This window comes from Palaemon carinicauda, chromosome 12 (assembly GCF_036898095.1).
Source record: "Palaemon carinicauda isolate YSFRI2023 chromosome 12, ASM3689809v2, whole genome shotgun sequence".
NCBI classification, from domain to species: domain Eukaryota; kingdom Metazoa; phylum Arthropoda; class Malacostraca; order Decapoda; family Palaemonidae; genus Palaemon; species Palaemon carinicauda.
In genome coordinates this window covers 11,755,686-11,778,729 of record NC_090736.1, presented here as the reverse complement: position 1 = coordinate 11,778,729, position 23,044 = coordinate 11,755,686, and the positions used below count along the sequence as shown (strand labels likewise).

General features: G+C 43.7%; 1 protein-coding gene across 1 annotated transcript in view; it reads right to left on the bottom strand.

The window, feature by feature from the left end:
• The window catches only part of LOC137651223 ((3R)-3-hydroxyacyl-CoA dehydrogenase), a 56,491-nt gene extending 33,977 nt beyond the window's left edge, over nucleotides 1-22,514 (bottom strand). Inside the window, exons 1-2 of the mRNA XM_068384421.1 lie at nucleotides 22,299-22,514; nucleotides 12,745-12,813 (exon numbers count right to left, since the gene is read on the bottom strand). Of these exons, the coding sequence (XP_068240522.1) occupies nucleotides 12,745-12,787 (43 nt within the window). The 5' untranslated portion in view covers nucleotides 12,788-12,813; nucleotides 22,299-22,514. The remainder of the gene's footprint in view (nucleotides 1-12,744; nucleotides 12,814-22,298) is intronic.
• Nucleotides 22,515-23,044: the final 530 nt, after the last annotated feature.

Sequence of the window (23,044 nt, the reverse complement as noted above, 5' to 3'; positions counted from 1 at the left end):
GGGTGTACCCATGATAGAGGCAGGCTCTATCACCCAGGAGCAGGGGTCTCAGAGGACCGGGAGCTAGGGTAGCCCAAGGGAGGGCTAGGGGACACCCAAAGAGGGGGGAGACCTCCACATGCAGAACACATCCATTGGCTAACCCCATAGGACACTATGAAGGGTATATGTACCAGAGCGGACTGCACATGGAAGCTCAGGGTAGCCCTATCACTCCACCCTAAGGAGGAGTTGTAGGACAGGGGACAGATGGGTATAGACTAACCTAAGTGTAGGCTAGGCTATACAAGAGATAGGTGGGGAGGGGAGAAGAGAAGAGTCTTCCAAGGAAGGGGTTCTGTACCAGAGCGGCCACTAGGGAAAGGGAGGACACTCCCTAACCTAAGATAAGGCAGCCAAGCTGAAACGGTGCATGGGTACAGTTTCAGCAGGGGACAGAGTAACCTTCCAAAACCTAACCTAGAGCAGGGCTAAGAGCCCTGAACTAGGAAAGATAGAAGACATATCGCTATCGCAGGATAGTCATAGACTATTCCTAGCCATAGAGGAAGGGCTAGCCTTTCCTCACTCTCGGACGCAACCCTAAGGGGGGTTCATTCCCTTAGGGAGGACTGAGAGGCGATAAATACTCCATTAGACACTTGATCCCTCTACTTAGAAAGGGAATCAAGGCTAAACAGAGGGAATGCCAAGGCAGGGGATGAAGGAAGCATATAGGGGTCCTACAAATAGGTTAGGTTAGGAAGGGACACTAACTAACCTATCCCCTATATGGTCCCTGAAGGCGAAAAAACACTTGCATCACGGTCGAAAGTATTGTAAAGTAATGCCACTATCTTCATAACTTAGTCTAGGATCACTAAAAAATCATGCATGAACACTTATAAATAGGCGCTCTGGCCTGGGGGCTATAGAAGCCGACTGGTATGAGGTCAATCTATGACCGATAAAAAGCGCCGAAACACGATATAAAAGTTCCTAGCTATGAAGACTAAATAAACTAATGTAATCGATTAGTAAATAAGGCTGGAAGCGTTGTTGTGGCTAACTAAATAAGGCATGCATAACAACAACGACGCCATAAAATGGCGGGTCCGGTAGAGGCACAGCTCTGCCACAAAACAGCAATTATCTCGGAAAGTAATATTTACTTTACGGTCAGAGCTTAACTAAACAATACTGGAACCTTGTACTCAACTTTCCAGAAGAAGGCGAGGCTGAAGGTAGCGACATTACGTAGATGCAAAGCGATAAGTAAAGCACAGGGAAAATCCGTCTAAGTAGGGCGAGCTACTGAACAAAGGATGAAGACGGACGTGACGTCATTTAAGCAATGGCGCCCGTTTGTTTACGTCTCGAGTACCAGAAGTAGCCACGAACGAGATTAGCTATGGAACGGCTCCCAGCTATTCTCAGCCCTTACACACCGAAGCATTAACTCTGTTCGAGGTGTAGATAGCTATGTGGCGCGTTAATACATGCGTCCCCTGTTGATATACGATGTCTTAAAAGGGAAACCTTTAGGATACTCGCTCCAGAAGTTAGAATTCTGTGATAACCTGTGGTTAAATTCTCTGGGAATATCTTAGTAGTTATTTACCCAAGGAAGCTACCAAAAAGGAACCTTCCATCAGGACGCCAAGGCTTGAGCCCAAAAATGGGTTTTACACAAATTTCATGATTCATGACAATCTTCCCTGGTCTTGAGGTACTCATTATCCCTTCCTCCTACAAGGTTTTACTTAATTGCTTAACACATCAGTACTGTACTGATAATTACATCCAGTGGGTTACCTTAAGTGCCCAATTCAGTAGTCTTGCATAATGGCTATAATTTTAAAGCACCTTGAACATATCTATTGCTATTGAAAATATACAATGTAATAACCTTGATTTTTTTGCACCTTATAGTATTCTCTTTTCTAAAAATTAAGTTACTTTAGTCATTAGAAACTTGCAATATCAGTTTATAAAACCTTTGGTACATACCAAAGCAAGATAAGTACTCATTACGAATAATAATAAAGTAGTAATATTGTACATGCAAAATTATTATAGTCTAAGCTATTCTCCTGACATTAAACTAGCTAGAAAAATAAATCAGTGGGGAGGAATGAGGATAAAAAATTTGTAATACAACTGTTGCATCCATAAATCACAGCTCTCATTAGTCTAAAATTACAATATACAGACTATTCATATCACTTCACAAATCGCTACTCCTATAGGTAGTAGGTTGGACAGGGCACCAGCCACCCCTAGAGATACTACCTCTACAGAGTTATTGGGTTCTTTGACTGGTCAGACAGTACTACATTGGATCCCTCTCTCTGGTTATGGCTAACTTTTCCTTTGCCTACACATACACCGAATAGTCTGGCCTATTCTTTCCAAATTCTCCTCTGTCCTCATATACCAAACAACATTGAGATTACCAAACAATTCTTCTTTGCTCAAGGGGTTAACCACTGTACTAATTGTTCAGTGGCTAGTTTCCTCTTGGTAAGGGTTGAAGAACTCTTTAGGTATGGTAAGTAGCTCTTCTAGGAAAAGAACATTCCAAAATCAAACCATTATTTTCTAGTCTTGGATAATGCCATAGCCTCTGTACCATGGTTTTTCTCTGTCTTGGGTTATAGTTCTCTTGCTTGAGGGTACACTCAGGCCCACAATTTTATTTTATTTCTCTCCCTCTTGTTCTTTTTTTGGGGGGGGAAGTTTTTAAATTTTATTTATAAAAGATCTTGTTTATTGTTGTTACTATCCTTAAATTGTTTAAATTTGATTGTTCATTACTTCTCTTGTAGTTCAAATTTAATGACAGATTCTACGTTGCGTTGAAACAATCTCCCCCTAATTAAAGGACGAGGGTTTGAAAAACGTATAAGGGTTTGTATGATGCATAAGAACAAAATAGTCGTCGTCGTCGGCGCCCACTCGTGTCCGAGTATTGGGTTCTGTCGTTAGCCATCAGCCTCCTGAGAAAGAGATGAAGAAGGGTGGAGGAAACGACAGAATGCCAGTAGCTGGGTATATTGTTTTGGGAGATCGTGGCTTTGCAACGGCCACGCACACACACTTGGCCCACACCGTTTTCACCGCGGCTCAAGACATATGAGACAGGCGGCTTCTCCGATGTTGGTTGCATCGGGCTGCCGGGTTCTGGTTATGTCAAGGCCCGCCTTGTTGCCTGCCCGACAGGCATTGCCCTCTTCCGCCGGCGCTGGGAAGCTCCGCTGTTGGGGTCTTGTTTGGTTTGATTTTGGAGTTTTCCTTCTCCTAGCCTTTGCCTATCTTAAATAAAGGAGAAGGCCTATAGAGGTCCAGTCTCTAAGAACTGGCCTTAGCGGTATGGTTGAACCTGCCAGGGTGGATAAACTACCCCACCGCCATTGCCCAGCCCATCATTGAGACACTCAAGCCCCTCTACTGCAGCAAAGTGCTGGACCATAGTAGTAGTAGTAGTAGTAGTAATAATAATAATAATAATAATAATACTGTAATATTAATAACAATAAAAACAATAATGTAAGGACACCGATCCCTTCGTCGTCCAGAAAATCGACAAACTACTTATTTATTTGAATTCTCTTTTCGCCACACTGTGGTTTCCCATGTATATATATTACGCTCTACCAGAGCTACATTTTGACATATGTATCATTTCATTACATATTTCTGTTAACTCATAATTCGTATATTTGTAAGTGTAAGAAAACACATATATATTGGCGGGCACTTCAATCTGATTTGGCGCCAGCGCCATCCTACCTTTCCGTCCGCACCTTGTAATATACTCCCGTGCACATTCGAATAAAGTATCAGTTGATCTTGGTGACGCTTATCTCACTGTCCTTACAACTGGTGACCCCGGAGTTGAAAGTAGCATCAGCGGTTTTGGCTTTGCCATTAACGGACTTATTACGGCCGTGCTACCTTCTCCATACTCCGTTACCTTAGGCACGAGCCTGCCTTTGGTTCTCCCACACTTCGGTGAACGTAAGGCAGTAGGATGAGCTTAACCGACATATCAACTTCTCACCTCTTCGCCGACTCGTCGTCTGGCCCCGATGCAGGAAGCAACACGCCCATCGCACCCAACGGCCTCGCCTCCACGCCCAAAGTCAAACTGCTGCCCTTTTCTCAACACAACACCGCTTCCTGGTTCCTGAGAGCAGACGTACTCTTCCGCGTCGCTAGACTCAGCGACTCCTGCACCAAGGCTGACATCGTTCTCACCTCCATACCTGAAGAGATATTCGACAAGATTTCCCCATGGCTCGACGCCCAGGCCGGCCAAGTTTCATACGACGACCTGAGAACGAAACTCATCAGTATCTACTCCCTCTCCATCTCAGCAAAGGCACAGAAAGTACTGGACCTCACCGGCAAGCCCATGGGTGACACCTCTCCTGTCGAGGCGTGGGACGAGCTAACCGGCCTGCTTATGCTCCCCGAAACAGACAGCAACGGCCGACGACGTGAGATTAGCTTATCTCGCGAAATCTTTCTTCGACGCCTACCACAGGACGTACGGGCCCAATTGACAGACGCCGACACGCTCCCGATGAACGAACTCCTGTCGAAGGCTCAGAAGCTCCACGAGGCCTCCAAAGCATCTCGCCTCGGAGCATCATCGTCAACACCGCCTCCGTTCTCCTCCTTCAGCAGCTGCTCTTCCATAGACTCCTCGGCAATGGCCCTTGAGGACGACGAGATCAACATTCTATCAAGAAAGAAACCACCGCAACCGACGCGACCGAACCCTAGGACTAACCCAGCATGGTGCTTTTACCACCAACAGTTCGGCAGTGACGCCAAGAAATGTAGAGCACCATGCAGTTTCCCTAGAAGACGACGCCAGAAGCATCCACCTGCCACCATCGCAGCCGCAGTTAACCAAAACAAGAATGGTTTCTATATCCTCGATACCATTTCCAACCGTAGACTCATGGTGGACACTGGCGCAATGCAGTCAACGTTCCCACCTTCCAAGTCCAACCTAGACCGTGGTCCCAACAAAAACGCTCCCTCACTCATCGCCACCAACGGATCTCCCATACGGTGCTATGGGATCAAGACCCTCAAGATATCTATCATGGGCCGTTCGTATTCTTGGCTCTTCGCTATCGCTGACGTCAATCGCCCCCTCCTCGGTGTGGATTTCCTCGCCCACCATGGACTCCTCGTCGATGTCGCTAACAGACGTCTCATCGCCACGGGAACCTGTCAGTCCCGCGCCCTAGAACACGGCCCTGCAACAATGTCCGTTACTGCCGTAACGACGCACCCCTACGCCGACCTCCTACGAGAATTTCCTGAGGTTTTCAAGCCCGAGCTCCGATACTCGCCAGGTTCCCCGTCCAAGCATGGAATCTACCACCACATCACAACGACAGGACCTCCCACTCACGCCAAATTCCGCCGCCTCCCGCCCCAGAAACTGAAGGATGCCAAACGCGCCTTCGAGGACATGGAACGCATGGGTATCTGTAAGAAAGCATCGAGCCCCTGGGCATCACCCCTGCACAAGGTTAAAAAGCCGGACGGGTCCTGGAGACCTTGCGGCGACTACAGGCGCCTCAACCTCATCACAACGCCCGATCATTACCCGCTACCTAACATGCAGGATCTAACGAACGCGTTGCACAGCGCGAAGTATTTCACCAAGATGGACCTCCTCAAGTCTTATTTCCAGGTCCCCGTATTCCCGAAAACTGCCATTGTAACGCCGTTTGGATCCTACACCTTCGCATACTCAACCTTCGGTCTACGCAACGCCGGGGCGACCTTCTAACGACTAATGGATAGCATTCTGGGTGACCTACCTTTCTGCGTCTGCTACGTCGACGACATCCTGATATTCTCGAAAACCAAGGAGGAACACCGGGGGCACGTCCGCACCGTCCTCAAACGCCTACAGGAGAACGGCCTGGTCGTACGCTTCGACAAATGCACGTTCGGTGCGGAGGGAGTGGATTTCCTTGGTCACCGCGTATCCTCGCGCGGGGTAAAACCCATGACAACCAAGGTCGACGCCATCAGGAAGTTCCTGATGCCTACGACCATCCGCCAACTTCAGGAGTTCCTGGGAATGGTCAATTACTACAGGCGCTTCATCCCCAACATCGCACAAACCCTGTCACCCCTCGACGATGTCCTGAAAGGAAAAGCAAAACTCGAGTGGGGTTTGCCCCAGCAACAGGCATTCGCTCGGACAAAGGATTCCCTTGTGAATGCCACCACCCTGGCTCATTTCAACGACAACGCGCCCTTGCGACTCACGACCGACGCCAGCAACGTCGCCTGTGGGGCTGTGCTGGAGCAACTCGTCGATGGTTCTCCTCGACCGCTGGCATTTTTCAGCAAGAAATTGAAACCCGCCGAAACAAGATACAGCACCTTCGATAGGGAACTCCTCGCCGTCTACCTCGCCGTCCGCCACTTCAGGCACATCTTGGAGGGTACCCCCTTCACAATCGCGACGGACCATCAACCCCTCCCGACAACGTCATCTCGCATCAATCGCCGAATTCAGGTGCACCATACGTTACATCCCAGGAAAGAAAAACCCAGTCGCGGACGCCCTTTCAAGGATTGAAATTGACGCGATCCACCTGGGAATTGACTACGCCAATCTCGCAACCGAACAACGCACCGACCGAGAAGCACAGGATCACCTGACGGGGCCATCTGCGCTCAAGATAAGTGCGATTCCCCTCGAACCAGCAGGAGTAACTATTCTTTGCGACACCAGCACGTCCCTGGATACCAGCCTCCTGCAGAAGGAAAATATTCGATATCATCCATGGACTTTCACACCCCTAAGGACGCACCACCGCTCGCCTTCTGTCTGAAAAGTTTGTCTGGCAAGGGATAAAAAAGGACGCCCGGGAATGGGCGAAGTCATGCATCAACTGCCAGTCAAGCAAGGTCAGCCGTCACACCGAATCGGGGGTAGGCGATTTTCCCCAGCCAAAAAGAAGTTTCGGTCATATACACATCGACGTCGTGGGACCATTGCCCCCTTCTGGATCTGCTCGCTACCTGCTTACGATCATTGATCGCTCCACGAGGTGGTTGGAGGGAGGCATCGCCGATGACTGAAGCTACGACTCAAGCATGCGCCGAAGCCCTCCTGTCAAGCTGGGTGAGCAGGTTTGGCGTTCCTGACGACATCACGACAGACAGAGGCCCCGCTTTCCTCTCAGAAATATATTTTCCTTATAAAATAAATTTTTGAATATACTTACCCGGTGAATATATAATAGCTGACGTCTCCGACGGCCCGACAGATCCAAAAACTCGCGAGCGATTGCCGTAAAGATTGCGGGTGTGCCCACCAGCGCCGACTATCGGCCAGATACCGCATATACTTGTCAACCACTCCAGTTCTTCTCAGTCCGCTGGGTCTCTATCAGGGAGGAAGGGAGGGCCTTTAATCTTATATATTCACCGGGTAAGTATATTAAAAAATTTATTTTATAAGGAAAATATCATTTTTAAATATCAAACTTAGCCGGTGAATATATAATAGCTGATTCACACCCATGGTGGTGGGTAGAGACCAGTATTAATACAATAAAGGCGTATATGCTCAAGAGTTTTTTGACAAATATATCATAAAAAACCAACTTAAGTATAGGTACCTGGTAAGGAAGCTGACTCTGATGATTACTCTGCCTCATTAGTCCACTTTCCTCACGAAGCCCAGCCATCCTTCCAGGATGCTGAAAGACTTCCAGGAGCTGTTATATCCAGGGCGAACACCCCCATAACAGGACCTCATCAATACCCTTAATCTGGGCGCTCTCAAGAAACAACATTTGACCACCCGCCAAATCAAAAAGGATGCGAACGACTTCCTAGTCTTCCGTACAACCCAAGACAAGATTAAAAAACATTTCAAGAGAAGATTAAAAGGATATTGGGATTAAGGGAATGTAGTGGTAGAACCCTCACCCACTACTGCACTCGCTGTAACGAATGGACCCAGGGTGTAACAGTCCTCATAAAGAGTCTGGACGTCTTTTAAGTAAAATGAAGCGAACACTGACTTGCTCCTCCAAAAGGTCGCGTCCATAATACTTCGAAGAGATCTGTTCTGCTTAAAAGCCACCGAAATCGCTATTGCTCTCACTTCGTGAGTCTTGACCTTAAGCAAACAACGATCTTTCTCATTTAAATGAGAATGTGCTTCCCGGATTAAAAATCTAATAAAGTACGATAACGCATTTTTAGACATGGGCAATGAGGGCTTCTTAACGGAGCACCATAAGGCCTCAGAACCACCTCGTATAGGTTTAGTTCGAGCTAAGTAAAACTTAAGAGCTCTCACGGGGCACAGCACTCTTTCAACTTCATTACCTACGATTTCTGACAGACTAGGTATTTCAAAAGATTTAGGCCAAGGTCGAGAAGGCAGTTCGTTCTTGGCCAAAAAACCAAGTTGAAGAGAACATATAGCTTTATTCGTAGAGAAGCCGATGTTCTTACTAAAGGCATGGATCTCACTGACCCTTTTAGCCGAAGCCAAGCTCACTAAAAAAAAGTGTCTTGAGGGTGAGATCCTTCAGGGAGGCTGAATGTAATGGTTCAAACCTGTCTGACATCAGGAACTGCAGGACCACGTCCAAGTTCCAAGCAGGAGTAGACATACGACGCTCCTTAGAAGTCTCGAAAGACTTAAGAAGGTCTTGGAGATCTTTGTTATTTGACAGATCCAAGCCTCTATGTCTGAAAACAGAAGCCAACATGCTCCTGTAGCCTTTAATGGTGGGAGCAGAGAAGGAGCGAACATTTCTCAGATGCAGGAGAAAGTCCGCAATTTGCGCTACAGAGGTACTGGAAGAGGAAATGGAGGAGGACTTGCACCACTCTCTAAAACCTCCCACTTCGACTGGTAGACCTTGATAGTAGATGATCTCCTAGCCCTCGCGATCGCTCTGGCTGCCTCCTTCGAAAAGCCTCGAGCTCTTGAGAGTCTTTCGATAGTCTGAAGGCAGTCAGACGAAGCGCGGGGAGGCTTTGATGAAGTCTCCTTACGTGCGGTTGCCGTAAGAGATCCATCCGTAAGGGCAGACTCCTTGGGACATCTACAAGCCATTGAAGTACCTATGTGAACCACTCTCTCGCGGGCCAGAGGGGAGCAACCAACGTCAACCTTGTACCTTCGTGAGAGGCGAACTTCTGTAACACCTTGTTGACGATCTTGAACGGCGGAAATGCGTAAGCGTCCAGGTGAGCAGGGGGTTCAGGAACAACCACTACAGGGGAAGGATTAGGTTCAGGGGCATGGGAGGAGGAAAATTCCAAAGATCTAGAGGAGCTTCTCCTCACCCTATCTCTTTCGAGCTTACGAGTATATTTTTCATACTCAAGCCATTCGAATTCCGACAAGACCACGCACTCCTCACACCGATCTCCTAATTGGCAGGATTTACCCCGGCAATTAGAACAAACAGTATGAGGGTCGATAGAGGCCTTGGGAAGACGTTTGTTACATTCTCTCGCACACTTGCGATAAACAGGAGAAGGGTCAGCCATTTTGAACAACCAAAGAAAATCCAAGTCAAAGCCAAATTCATCAACAAGAAACACAAGTCAAAAAAAGGGTTTCAAGAGTTTTATTAAAGAAACACACCAACACAGCGAACGCCAATAAAACAACCAAAACAAAGTACTTCACCAATTCGGTAGAAAAATTCGAGGTCAACAGCGAGCGGAACCAACTTGTCGGCAAGACCGACAGAGAAGAACTGGAGTGGTTGACAAGTATATGCGGTATCTGGCCGATAGTCGGCGCTGGTGGGCACACCCGCAACCTTCACGGCGATCACTCGCGAGTTTTTGGATCTGTCGGGCCGTCGGAGACGTCAGCTATTATATATTCACCGGCTAAGTTTAATATTTAAAAATGGCTCGCTTTGGCGAACCTGATGGGGAAGACGCTCCACAGCACACAACCCCGCGGCAAACGGCATGGTCGAAAGAACTCACCGCGCCCTCAAGGCGTCCCTGATGGCGAGCTGCACCGACGGGGACTGGAAATCACGACTTCCTTGGGTACTACTCGGCCTTCGCATTGCCCCTCGCGCAGACGGCGAAGCTTCGCCCGCTGAAAAGGTTTACGGGGAAGCGCTCGCAGTTCCTGGCGAATTCTTTCCCTCATCAACCGACGACACGCAGCTGGATCACCTAAGGGACATCGCCAGGAAGTTCAGGCCGTGTTTCAAAACTTACCAGGACAGAACCAAGCACTTCAAGCCAAAAAGCCTGGATGACTGCGGGTACGTTTTCATCCGTGTCGACGCTCATCGACAACCACTAACTAGACCTTATCGAGGCCCCTACCGGGTAATTAAAAAGACAACGAAAGCCTTCCTTCTCGACGTCCATGGCCAAGAGGACTGGGTCTCAATAGACCGCATGAAACCAGCGTTTCTCGAAGGAAGCGACACCGCCTCCGCCGGACCTGGCAGATCCAAAGTTCCACCTCAAAACAAGCCGCCCAACGAAAGAAAAATCATCAAACGACGACAAGAGGAAGAGATCCTTACGCCGACCACCAGCGTGCCCCTCCGTTCAAAAACAAGAGGAACCCTCCGACGCCCGAAAAGATACGAAGATTGATCATCAGCCCTCTACGTCGCCCGATGTCTTGGGGGGGGGGGAGTACTTGTAAGGACACCGATCCCTTCGTCATCCAGAAAATCGACAAACTACTTATTTATTTGAATTCTCTTTTCGCCACACTGTGGTTTCCCATGTATATATATTCCGCTCTACCAGAGCTACATTTTGACATATGTATCATTTCATTACATGTTTCTGTTGACTCATAATTTGTATATTTGTAAGTGTAAGAAAACACATATATTTTGGTGGGCACTTCAATCTGATTTGGCGCCAGTGCCATCCTACCTTTCCGTCCGCACCTTGTAATATACTCCCGTGCACATTCGAATAAAGTATCAGTTGATCTTGGTGACGCTTGTCTCACTGTCCTTACAATAATAATAATAATAATAATACAGTAACATTAATAATGATAATAATAATTATAATAATAATAATAATAATAATAATAATAATAATAATTATAATAATAACAGTAAATTAATCTTTTCACAAAATTTTTCACATCAAGTCTGCTTAATGTTGAACTGCTAACACAATCTAATAAAGGGATTTTGACGAAGGAAAAATGTATTTCTGGGGAGAGACCTGTGACGCCCGGTGAAAAGGGTCCTTCTTTACACTTTTCTGATATAAATCTTCCAAATATACTAGAGAAAGATAAAAGCATGGAATGCAGAGGTTACAACCCTCGCGCGAGCACCTTGTTGGTGTCGTGTATTTAACAAGGGTGTGTGAAAACCACTATTCACAGGCTGTCTTCCATTTAGATAACCCCTTCATCAAAGGGGAGGGCCGTGACAGGCCCTAAAGAATACAGTTGGGCTACCCCACCGACACCTACTACTCGCGCTCTCCAAGTCATCCTTCTGTTTTGGACTTGCCCGCAAAGTTGATAAGTGTTTTTCCCAGTGTTTTTCGAAGTGATTGTCGTTAAAATAATAATAATAATAATAATAATAATAATAATAATAATAATAATAATAATAACAGTAAAAATAACCTCTTCACAAAATTTCTCACATCAAGTCTGCTTAATGTTGAACTGCTAACAGGTCTTTATTTTTTGGTGATGTGAAGAATCTTCTTCCCTAAATTGCTTCCTAATAGACTGTGTCCAACAAGAACATTCATGCAATGAAATTTAAGATGACTATTTCCTAGAGGCAGCAGGAATGGCTGGGGAAAAGAAAAAACTAGATACAAGAATGAATAATTAGAGTAAATTTGCTAAATTGCAGATAATACTATAACTGACAATTAATGATAACGTCTCATAATGATGATGAGTACCTGTATTCAGTAGCCATTGGGCTGAAGAGATGGTGGATTCAAGTAAACAGTGAGGTAGATATATGATGCAGAAATTTGATGTCAAAACCAGAAGTCCAAAAGCAAAATTTTGCATCTAATGAGTTTACAGATTTTGTATGGAGAGAGGATAATTAGAAGGAATCAGACACTCAAAACCAGGGGCCAGCATCTTTTACTAGCAAGAAATAAGGATCACATCATGGATAGATATGAATCTGCGATAAACAGTGTAATGTATTCATTTCCAATACTTAGCAATCATGCTTTCATGAAACACATAAGAAGGATGACAAGAAAAATAAACGTTCCACATACAATATGATAAAAGGTATAAAGTACACTGTACAGTATTTTTATATGACAACACAATCAACGGATAAAACTACAGCTTGTGAAGTAAAGTTAACATTAAAAATATATCATGAATAAGAGTCCAAAAAATTATTATTTGAGACAATGTATTTCAACTAGTATGGCAATAAGAATGTAAAATGTGGAAAAACCATATCTGTGGCAAGCACAAAACATTTAATACTATACAGTAGAAAAATGGATGATTAAGAATAAAAAGGTTTGGTAAACACATTTCCTAGTTTTGGCTTCAAATATGTCAGTTTTAATAGAATTAGATGGTTCACACAACTGATGATGGTAGCCAATGACTTGCATTCGGGAAATACAGTAGCAATAAGAAATCCAAATTAAAACATAACATAATTACAAAGTACATTTGTTTAAAAGTATGAAAATTAATATAATTAGGAAATACTGTACACAATTCACATTTCTTACCTGTAACAAGAGCTACTTTTCCTGCAAACAGCTGTGGCGACATCTTTATGTATTGATTTTGAGAAATTTCTGAAATACAATACAGGTACTGCAGAAATTAGGAAAATGTTATTTTCCTTAGTAAAATAAATTTTTGAATATACTTACCCGATGATCATATAGCTGTCAGCTCTGCTGCCCGACAGAAAAAACCTACGGGCGGAATACGCCAGCGATCGCTATACAGGTGGGGGTGTACATCAACAGCGCCATCTGTCAAGTAGGTACTCAAGTACTCGATGTCAACATAGAACCAATTTTCTCCTCTGTCCACTGGGTCTCTATTGGGGAGGAAGGGTGGGTCCTTTAATTTATGATCATCGGGTAAGTATATTCAAAAATTTATTTTACTAAGGAAAATAACATTTTTCAATATTAAACTTACTGGATGATCATATAGCTGATTCACACCCAGGGGGGTGGGTAGAGACCAGCATTACATGTTGACATTATTATGAGCTAAGTATTCCGTATTTCATTTTAGCAGTTATTCAAAATAACAAGCATAAAATAAATAAGTACCTGGTAAGGAAGACGACTTGAACAATTACTCTGCTTTTTAAGTACGTCTTCCTTACTGAGCCTCGCGATCCTCATAGGATGCTGAGCGACTCCTAGGAGCTGAAGTATGAAGGGTTGCAACCCATACTAAAGGTCCTCATCAAAACCTCTAATCTAGGCGCTTCTCAAGAAATGATTTTGACCACCCGCCAAATCAAGTAGGATGCGAAAGGCTTCTTAGCCTTCCGGACAACCCAAAAATATTTCAAGAGAAAGATTAAAAAGGTTCTGGAATTAGGGAATTGTAGTGGTGGAGCCCCCACCACTACTGCACTCGTTGCTACGAATGGTCCCAGAGTGTAGCAGTTCTCGTAAAGAGACTGGACATTCTTAAGATAAAAGACGCGAACACTGATTTGCTTTTCCAATAGGTTGCGTCGAATATACTTTGCAGAGATCTATTTTGTTTAAAGGCCACGGAAGTTGTGACAGCTCTAACTTCGTGTGTCCTTACCTTCAGCCAAGCTTGGTCTTCCTCATTCAGAAGGGAATGAGCTTCTCGTATTAACAGTCTGATAAAATAGGATAAAGAATTCTCTGACATAGGCAAAGATGGATTCTTAACTGAACACCATAAAGCTTCAGACGGGCCTCGTAAAGGTTTTTAAAATAGAACTTAAGAGCTCTTACAGGACATAATACTCTTTCTAGTTCATTTCCAACCATACGATAAGTTTGGAATATCGAACGATATTGGTCAAGGCCGAGAAGGCAGCTCGTGTTTGGCTAGAAAACCAAGTTGTAGAACATGTAGCCGTTTCGGATGAGAATCCGATGTTCTTGCTGAAGGCATGAATCTCACTGACTCTTTTAGCTGTGGTTAAGCATATCAGGAAAAGAGTCTTAAAGGTGAGATCTTTCAGGGAGGCTGATTGAAGTGGTTCGAACCTGTTTGACATAAGGAATCTTAGAACCACGTCTAAATTCCAACCAGGTGTAACCAAACGACGCTCCTTCGTGGTCTCAAAAGACTTAAGGAGGTCCTGTAGATCTTTATTGTTGGAAAGATCTAAGCCTCTGTGACGGAAGACTGATGCCAACATGCTTCTGTAACCCTTGATAGTGGTAGCTGAAAGAGATCGTTCTTTCCTCAGATATAAGCGGAAGTCAGCTATTTGAGTTACAGAGGTACTGGTCAAGGAAACGGATACTGACTTGCACCAGTTTCGGAAGATTTCCCACTTCGATTGGTAGACTCTAAGGGTGGATGTTCTCCTTGCTCTAGCAATCGCTCTGGTTGCCTCCTTCGAAAAACCTCTAGTTCTCGAGAGTCTTTCGATAGTCTGAAGGCAGTCACACGAAGAGCGTGGAGGCCTTGGAGTACCTTCTTTACGCGTGGCAGACGTAGCAGGTCCACCCTTAGGGGAAGTGTTCTGGGAACGTCTACTAGCCATCGAAGTACCTCGGTGAGTTATTCTCTCGCGGGCCAGAGGGAAGCAACTAGCGTCAACTTTGTCCCTACGTGAGAGGCGAACTTCTGCAGTACCTTGTTGACAATCTAGAACGGAGGGAATGCATATAGATTTAGATGTGACCAATCTAGTAGAAAGGCATCTATATGAACTACTGCTGGGTCCGGGATAGGTGAGCAAAGTATTGGGAGCCTCTTGGTCATCGAGGTTGCGAAGAGATCTATGGTTGGCTGGCCCAAGGTGGCCCAAAGTCTCTTGCATACATCCTTGTGGAGGGTCCAATATGTTGGAATTATTTGTCCCTTCCTACTGAGACAATCTGCTATGACATTCAAGTTGCCTTGGATGAACCTCGTTACAAGTGAAAAGTCTAGACCTGTTGAACAGGAGAGGAGGTCTCTTGCGAACTCGTACCATGTCAGAGAGTAGGTCCCTCCTTGCTTGGAGATGTACGTCAAAGCAGGGTGTTGTCCGTGTTCACCTCCACCACTTTGCCTTGAAGGAGAGACCTGAAGCTTTCCAGGTCAGACGTACTGCCAGAAGCTTCTTGCAGTTGAAATGCATTGTCCTTTGACTCGAGTTCCATAATCCCGAGCATTCCCTACCGCCTAATGTCGCACCCCAGCCTACGTCCGATGCGACCGAGAAGAGAATGTGGTTGGGAGTCTGAACAGTCAGGGGAAGACCCTTTCAAAGGTTGATAAAGTCCTTTCACCAAGTCAGACCAGACTTTATCTTTCCGGAAACCGGGATCGAGACCGCTTCTAGCGTCTTGTCCTTTTCCAGTGAAAAGCTAGATGATACAGAAGAGGACAGAGGTGTAGTCTTCCAAGTGACACAAATTGAACCACGGATGACAGGGTCCTAACCAGACTCATCCACAGCCTGACAGGGCAGTGTTCCTTCTTCAGCATCTTCTGGATGGATAGCAGGGCTGGGGGTTGATCGTCTTGTTCAGCAATGTCCTCATCAGAGGGTTCCTCATCCGAAACTGATGAGGAAACGGCAACGGAGTGGGCAACGTCTGACTCGCTGAATCCGGTCGCACTGGTGGATGCGTGACAGAGCCGGACACAAGATCATGGTACTGCTGCACAGTCTGTGAACTGTCAACCATGGGGACGCGAGGAAGTACAGCGTCAACCCGAAACTGTCTAGACTGTCTGGGTTGTGCAGTCAACCCCCTACCGGGTTGCTGAGGTTGCCGCACTGCGTCACAACAAGTCACCTCTGCTGGTTGTTGAACGTCTTCCTAGTGACACACTGAACGTCCACAACCACCTCCGAGAGTCGCTTAACGTCAAACGTGCGACTGGCAACCCACACTGGGTCGCACCGGTGGAGGAACCATCTCAACTGGCGGACGTGAGTAGGATACCTCAGCGTCAACAGGGCGTACAACCAACCGGTAGGAAGGTTGTTGGCTAGAAGGTTCTTCTCCGTAAAAAATCCTCTATCAAGGACACAAGCTTGGACTGTATGTCTTGCAACAAAGCCCATTAGGGTCTATGGGAGCAGGTGTGGCAACAGACGGGGTTAGCGACTGAAGCGGAACCATTTACCATCCCTGGAAGCCTTGTTATGCTTAAATTAAAGTCCATAGGAGGCTAAGCAGCTTAAGGCTCCTCTCCAAATGACAGAGTCCTCAAAGGAATATCAGAAGGAGGGAGAACAGCACTTTCTCATCTACAGTAACCATGTCCGAGAAAAGCTAGGTTATCTCAGTGAGGGTCTCACTGGTGCATAAGCAGCAGACCAGAAGGCAACGTTATGTAACTGTTTGACAGTCTGTGAACTGTCAAAAACTGAACTGTCAACCACAACAAGTGCGTGAGGACATACAGCACTGGTGCATTAGTAGCAGACCAGAAGGCAACGTCATGTAACTGCTTGACAGTTTGTGAGCTGGCAACAACCAAAGCTGTGTGGGGAAGCCTCAACTCCTGACTGACTAGTCTGCTGCGGGCGAGTGGCGGTAACCACAGTGGGTTGCGGAGGCTGATACACCGTGTCAAAACACGGCAGCTTGTGGTAGCTCACGCACGGCAACGGAGTGCTCCGTGTGTCTGTGGGAGTCAGCATGCGTCTGGCAGGGTCGACTGCGCATGGGTGGAGGAGCTCTCACAACAAGAGTGTGGGAGCAGGCAGCCATGCTGGGCGCACAACCGTGGCAGGTTGTAGGCAAACGGGTGCATCGTCAACCTTCTCCACAGTCGGAGTGTGGGAGCAGGCAACAACCAAAGTGGAGTGGTGGTGCGTGGTGGGGACTGCCGTGGGTTGCGGAAACTAACGCATCGCGTCAAAACACGGCAGCTTGACTCCACCTTCCCACTGCTGATGCGGTAGCTCACGCATGTTAACGGAGGGAGCCGCACGTCGGCTAACGTTAACATGCGTCTGGCAGGGTCGATTGCGCATCGGAGGTGGAGCTCTCCGCAGCTGGAGTGTGGGAGCAGGCAGTCTCAGCGTGAGCTGGGCGCACTACCGTGGCAGGTTGTAGGCTAACGAGAGCAGTGTCAACCTTCTCCGCACGATACTCCTGCATAACCGCAGCTAACTGAGTCTGCATAGACTGCAGTAAAGACCACTTAGGGTCTACAAAAAACGGCAACAGACGGAGCTACTGTCCGTTGTGACTGAGGGTCTAAAACAGCTGGTGCGGCAACAGACGGAGTTACTGCCTGTTGCGGTACCACCTTGCCTCTCTTGGGAGGTGTGCAGTCGTCGGATGACTGCAGCGAGTCCGAACTGACCCAGTGGCTACACCTAGGCCGTTGGACTTGCGCGGAAGAGATCGACTTGCACTTAAAAAGCTGCAATATGTGGTCCATGGTTTCTTACGAGAAACCTCTTCCGCAGACGAGGAATAAATGGGCTCTCTCGTCTTTGTGTGGGTGGGGCGATCACGTCGGCTAACGTGGGTAGATACGCCCGAAACCACAGGGGGAAAAACGTCTGTTCGTTGATCAAGGCCTGTGGAACCCATAAGTCGTTCGACATTACTTCTCCCCTGGGCTTGGGAGCTTGTAAGAGGTCCCGGACTAGGTGAACGACTGGCACGAACAGACGAACCCTCGGACGCAACACTGTAACACTTTGCGCATATCACTTTATCACTTTTGATTTTCTGTTTTGCACTTATTTCACTGAAATCAAAACTTTAACTGATTTCTACCTGAAACACGCAATCCTATCCTTCATTAAAAGGTAGTAATTGCGAAAACAGTCTTACAATGCAACAGAAAAACATAAATAAAGATAAAGAATTCAGTGGCTGGAAAAGAGACTAAACACTAGATCAAATAAACTACGTTTACAATCTCTCACCGCACAAAGCCTGGGAACAAGAATAAAACCCTAGAAACGTTTTACCTTCTTCCCCTACAGCGACTAGGGAGGAGAGTAAAAAACGAGAACAACGTTACCCGCTTGAACGAAACGTTTATTCTCCTCTCTCTCCCTCCGTCTCTATCTCTCTCTCTCTTCTCTCTTGATTTCGCACCTGAGAGAAGAGCCCAATTATATATCGTTAAAACATGTTATTTGCTAAAGGAAAAAACTGAAAGGTTTTCCAAATAAAAAGTTCCTTTAATTTAGAATTTAAACCATTTAAGCTAAGAAAGAATGAACGAAATGCTAGAATCGGTTTACTCTTACTGCAAAGTGAAACCGTGATACACTCTCTCTCTATCGTAACGATAGAGCGCATGTTGAACGTTCTGAACGTCAACAACTGCGTAGACTAAAAAACTAAACGTTAGTTCATCTTTGAAAACAGTACGAGACTATCAAAGAAATTCTTTCATAAAACATAAAAATTAAAAAAAGTATTAAATTCTTTAAAGGTTAAATACGATATAACGGGCTCAATGTTAATTAACTTCGGTTCCAAGTTAGGACCGCCTACTATTAGGAAAGGTCGCATATAAACAAACATAAAAAATTTATTTTTTATAAGTTTATAATAAATGGAAAGTTAATTGAAGAGGCCTATAAAGGCGGAGAGATATAAAATAAATAGATCTATAACGTGTTAAGCAAAATTACCAAAAACCTAAACACACTTCCGTCTAAGGGAAGGGTCGGCTATTTAAAAGTGAAAGAGAGTCCATACTCTCTTCGTCACTATAATTAATTCTATCCAAAACGAGTTCAAGTTTTGAAATGAAGATAAAACCCCTGCATAGCGAAAGCTCAAAACTGGAAAAGTGTACTTCACCAAATCGTTGTGAAAACAAATCCAGTTAGGGACGGCGTATTTAGTAGGTCTTGCCAGTGGCACGACAGAGGGAAAATTGGTTCTATGTTGACATCGAGTACTTGAGTACCTACTTGACAGATGGCGCTGTTGATGTACACCCCCACCTGTATAGCGATCGCTGGCGTATTCCGCCCGTAGGTTTTTTCTGTCGGGCAGCAGAGCTGACAGCTATATGATCATCGGGTAAGTTTAATATTGAAAAATAATTGTTACATAAAAATAATTAAATCTTAAATAACCTTCACAAAACTTGCATTTAACCTACTCTGAAAATGCTTCATGAATACAGTAAAAGAAAATTCATACACAAAAATTAATTTTTTCAACTTATCAAATTATATTTCATAATAAATTGCATTACATTCCTGAATAATTACTTTCTATTAAAAAAATATACTTAACAATCATATGAAAAAAATTTCAAAGCCAAGAGTGAAAATTGTTCAAACAGGATATAATTTCACTTTGTAAACAAAATTAGATGAAAAAGTAGGAGAAATCTCAATGTAAGGCAATGATATGTAGCCAGCAGCCTAAATCTTCTGTATACATTCCTTGACCACTTTAAGCTTCAGTGTTTTGGGACTGAGGAAATAGTAGAATGCTGACAGAACAAAAGATCTACAGACTTAGAGACCTGGGCTTAGCATATTTCTTCCATTATCCCAAATGGAATCCTGTTAAGTTCTACTACACCATCTAACAATATCAGTACAGTAATTGAATTCACAAATAGTTCTGGGAAGAAATTATCTATTGGCTACTAATTTCTCATGTACCATAACATATTGTAATGGACATTGCCTGCAATGAAGTCTCCTTACACAGTTTATTTGAAAGCCTTCTTGAAACTTCCAAGGCAAATTAATATTCACTTGAAAAGTTCAATCGTAGTTTAAAACCTATTTTGAGCTAAAAACCGAAGTCAATACTTAAGTGAAATCTGCTTCTAGTGCCTTGAAAATAGGGCTTCCAAAATAACTACCATAACTTTCCCTATCCCCTGGAAAGTACACAGCAACTGTGCAGTTTATCCATCCTAAGAGGGTATTTAAAGTCTTCCTTTTTTCAAATAACCCTGGGATGTATACATCTCAACCATTGTCTGGTGTACACTACACACTGGGTTATATGCATTCCTCATGCCACATAGTGGTTAAGGTTGGTGAGTATGGAAATTGTCTTAGCTATCTTTGGTAATAAAGGAAGATTATAAAGCTTTAAAAGATTAGTTATGACTATTCTAATGATGTTAAGTAGACCTTGTCACAACATTACAGTTGTCATCCTATATCTGGGAATCATTAGGCAAAGCTAGTTATTAAAACCCTTCCTACCTATGTATTCTCAAAAGGACCAGAATCCTGTTTATGGCATCATACAACTTTCCCTTATCAGACTACTTAAGGCAGTCTCATTTGGATACAATTCTGGCATCTTGGCAACAGTTCTCCCTCACTGTCAGTAAAACCAGTTAAATCAACACAATGTTAATATGACTATCCTTTTCTAATAGAGACAGCTAAATTGCATACAACATTTCTGGACTGAAGTACTAGAATTAGGTCAGGTCAATGGAGGTTACTGTGTTATTGAGCAATTTTCCTTGAAACATAATGTTTGAAATAACAATTGTGTGTAAAAAACAGATGATAATATTTCAAGTGAGTTACTCACTTGAATATCTACATAAATCTCATATGAGGAAAGGAAATTGCTTTGAGATAATAGCGGATAATTTGGCACGTTACAACGACTGTGCCAATTACTTTAAAAGGTGAATGAACGATGAATCAATTTCTTTCAATGGTGTAATAAACTGTCGTAACATCATTGGGCAATGGATAACAATTCAAGTGGTTTTTTTATGACGAAATATACAGGGCCAGCATATATGGGAAATATACTGTACCTTAACGTACAATAAGTAAGGTTAGGTAGGGTAAGTGGGGCTGGGATAGGTGGGATGATAAAGCCAGGAGGAACATGAGCTATGAATATTTATAAGTGCCGGTGCAAGTTCGTAATTGCTCCCTCTCAGACCATTGGTCATAACACTCAAAGGACAATGATAAAGATTTATCAGCTTTTTCTAATATCACTCCTACAGAAAGTAGCAGGTTTGCAAATTATATTCCTGGGAGCATTTGTAGGAGGTTGGGTCACAGTTCAAATTATAGGCAAGGGCATCTTAACTTAATCTTACCTACCATCTACCATACCAAGCTTAACTAACCTTACCCTAAACTAATTCATCTATTAAAGGAATTAGATGATGTACCCTACATGCTACAAATTACCCTAACTTTGTAATCCCTTAAATTACTAGGAAGGTATAACTAGGGGAAAAAATAAAAATGCAAGTATTTTTTATAAACAAAGATAACCAAAAGCACAAAAAAAATATACTCCTTGTATATCAAAAAGCGGTGTCTCTATCCTGGCCTTGATTTAGTATAAAAGTAATTTTTTGGTTCTGCACTTACTACCAGTGGATAAATATATAAATATTGACCTTCACACCAACACTGATAAACATCAAAGTCTTACATTTCCCCTAACCTAAATAAGGACACTATCCTCACGGAAGGGGAAACATTCCAAACAGAAAATATGGTAAAGTTTTACTGTATTACAGGATATCATTACCCAGTAATACAGTACAATGATACCTAAACATCAATGTCTTACATTCCCCCTAACCTGAATAAGGACACTGTCCATATTCTCTAGTACACAGCAAGGGGTAAAATTGTATTAACGGACGGGGAAACATTTCGAACAGAAACATGATTTCCGGACTAACTTCGTTCTCCTATAGGGAAGAGTTGGTTTTTACTAATAAAGGTTTCCCCGTTCGTAACTATAATAATACCCATTACAATATGCCAGAATGCTGCATAGGTAGTTGTATTGATACTTGAAAGGTTTATGACAACACAAATCCATACCATGACTTTGTAATAGTGTAACATGGAGGTCTTACAACACACCAACATTACATATAAAAATAGACTGGAACATAAAATTATACATAAAATCCATTGGTACGATATTGGTAATAAAAAGATAAACGAAGAATTGGGAGAAAGGTTAGTTCCGTAATAGATCTGGCATATATCACATACGGATTACGCTTCCAAAGGGAATTTAAAGAGCCATATAGCTGCTTCATATACCTAGGGAAGGAAATATACCTTTATAAGATTAAATAAAGACACTATTTCATTTTATTCAAGAAAACAATAATGACATTCACACAAACCCATTTATTCTCTTACCAGAAGTAATGTTAGTAGTAACGAAGAAATTTCAAGTAGAACGGCTCTCTTCTTTGAGCTTGTCTAATTTTGTTTTTCTTTTTCGTATATCACATATTTTTCTCCAGTCATTCCAATTGTTTCTTCAATGGACAGATTCTGTGAAAATTACCAACTTTACCTCACTACTACAATGATCACTAATGCTCTAATTTATATAAAAATTCGGCGTTGTATTTTCACTGTTTTCCCTCAGTTTTCTTATGGTTGTCTTTGCTTCGATTTGCTAAATAAAATTACATTTAGGTATAACTAACATTTTCTTTAACATTTCTGATTCAGTCCATTTTCTTATTTTCATACTAATCCAAGGAGACTTCCTGTTACTCCTGTTCGTATTTCATATAAGGTAAATTCTTTTAAGGAATCAATATATTATTTTGTGCCACGTGAAATATCACTGAGGCATGATTCGACAGTCAGGAGTACCTGGGGAGGAAATCCTTAAATAACACTTAAATTAAAAGACAACAAGATGGAGAAAAGGGGGTAACAGAGTAGAAAGCTAAAAAGTTGGTATTTTATGGGTTAAAGAAGCATTAAAAAGACCTTTATATACCAACTACTGTGCATTGATCTATAAATCTCATTCATCTAGTTTGCTTCTTTTTCCCAGTCAAGCTACAACCCTAGTTAAAAAGCAAGTTGATGTACGACGTTTTTAATATGACTGAAATTGTCAAAATTCTATTTTTCTTCAGTTTTTT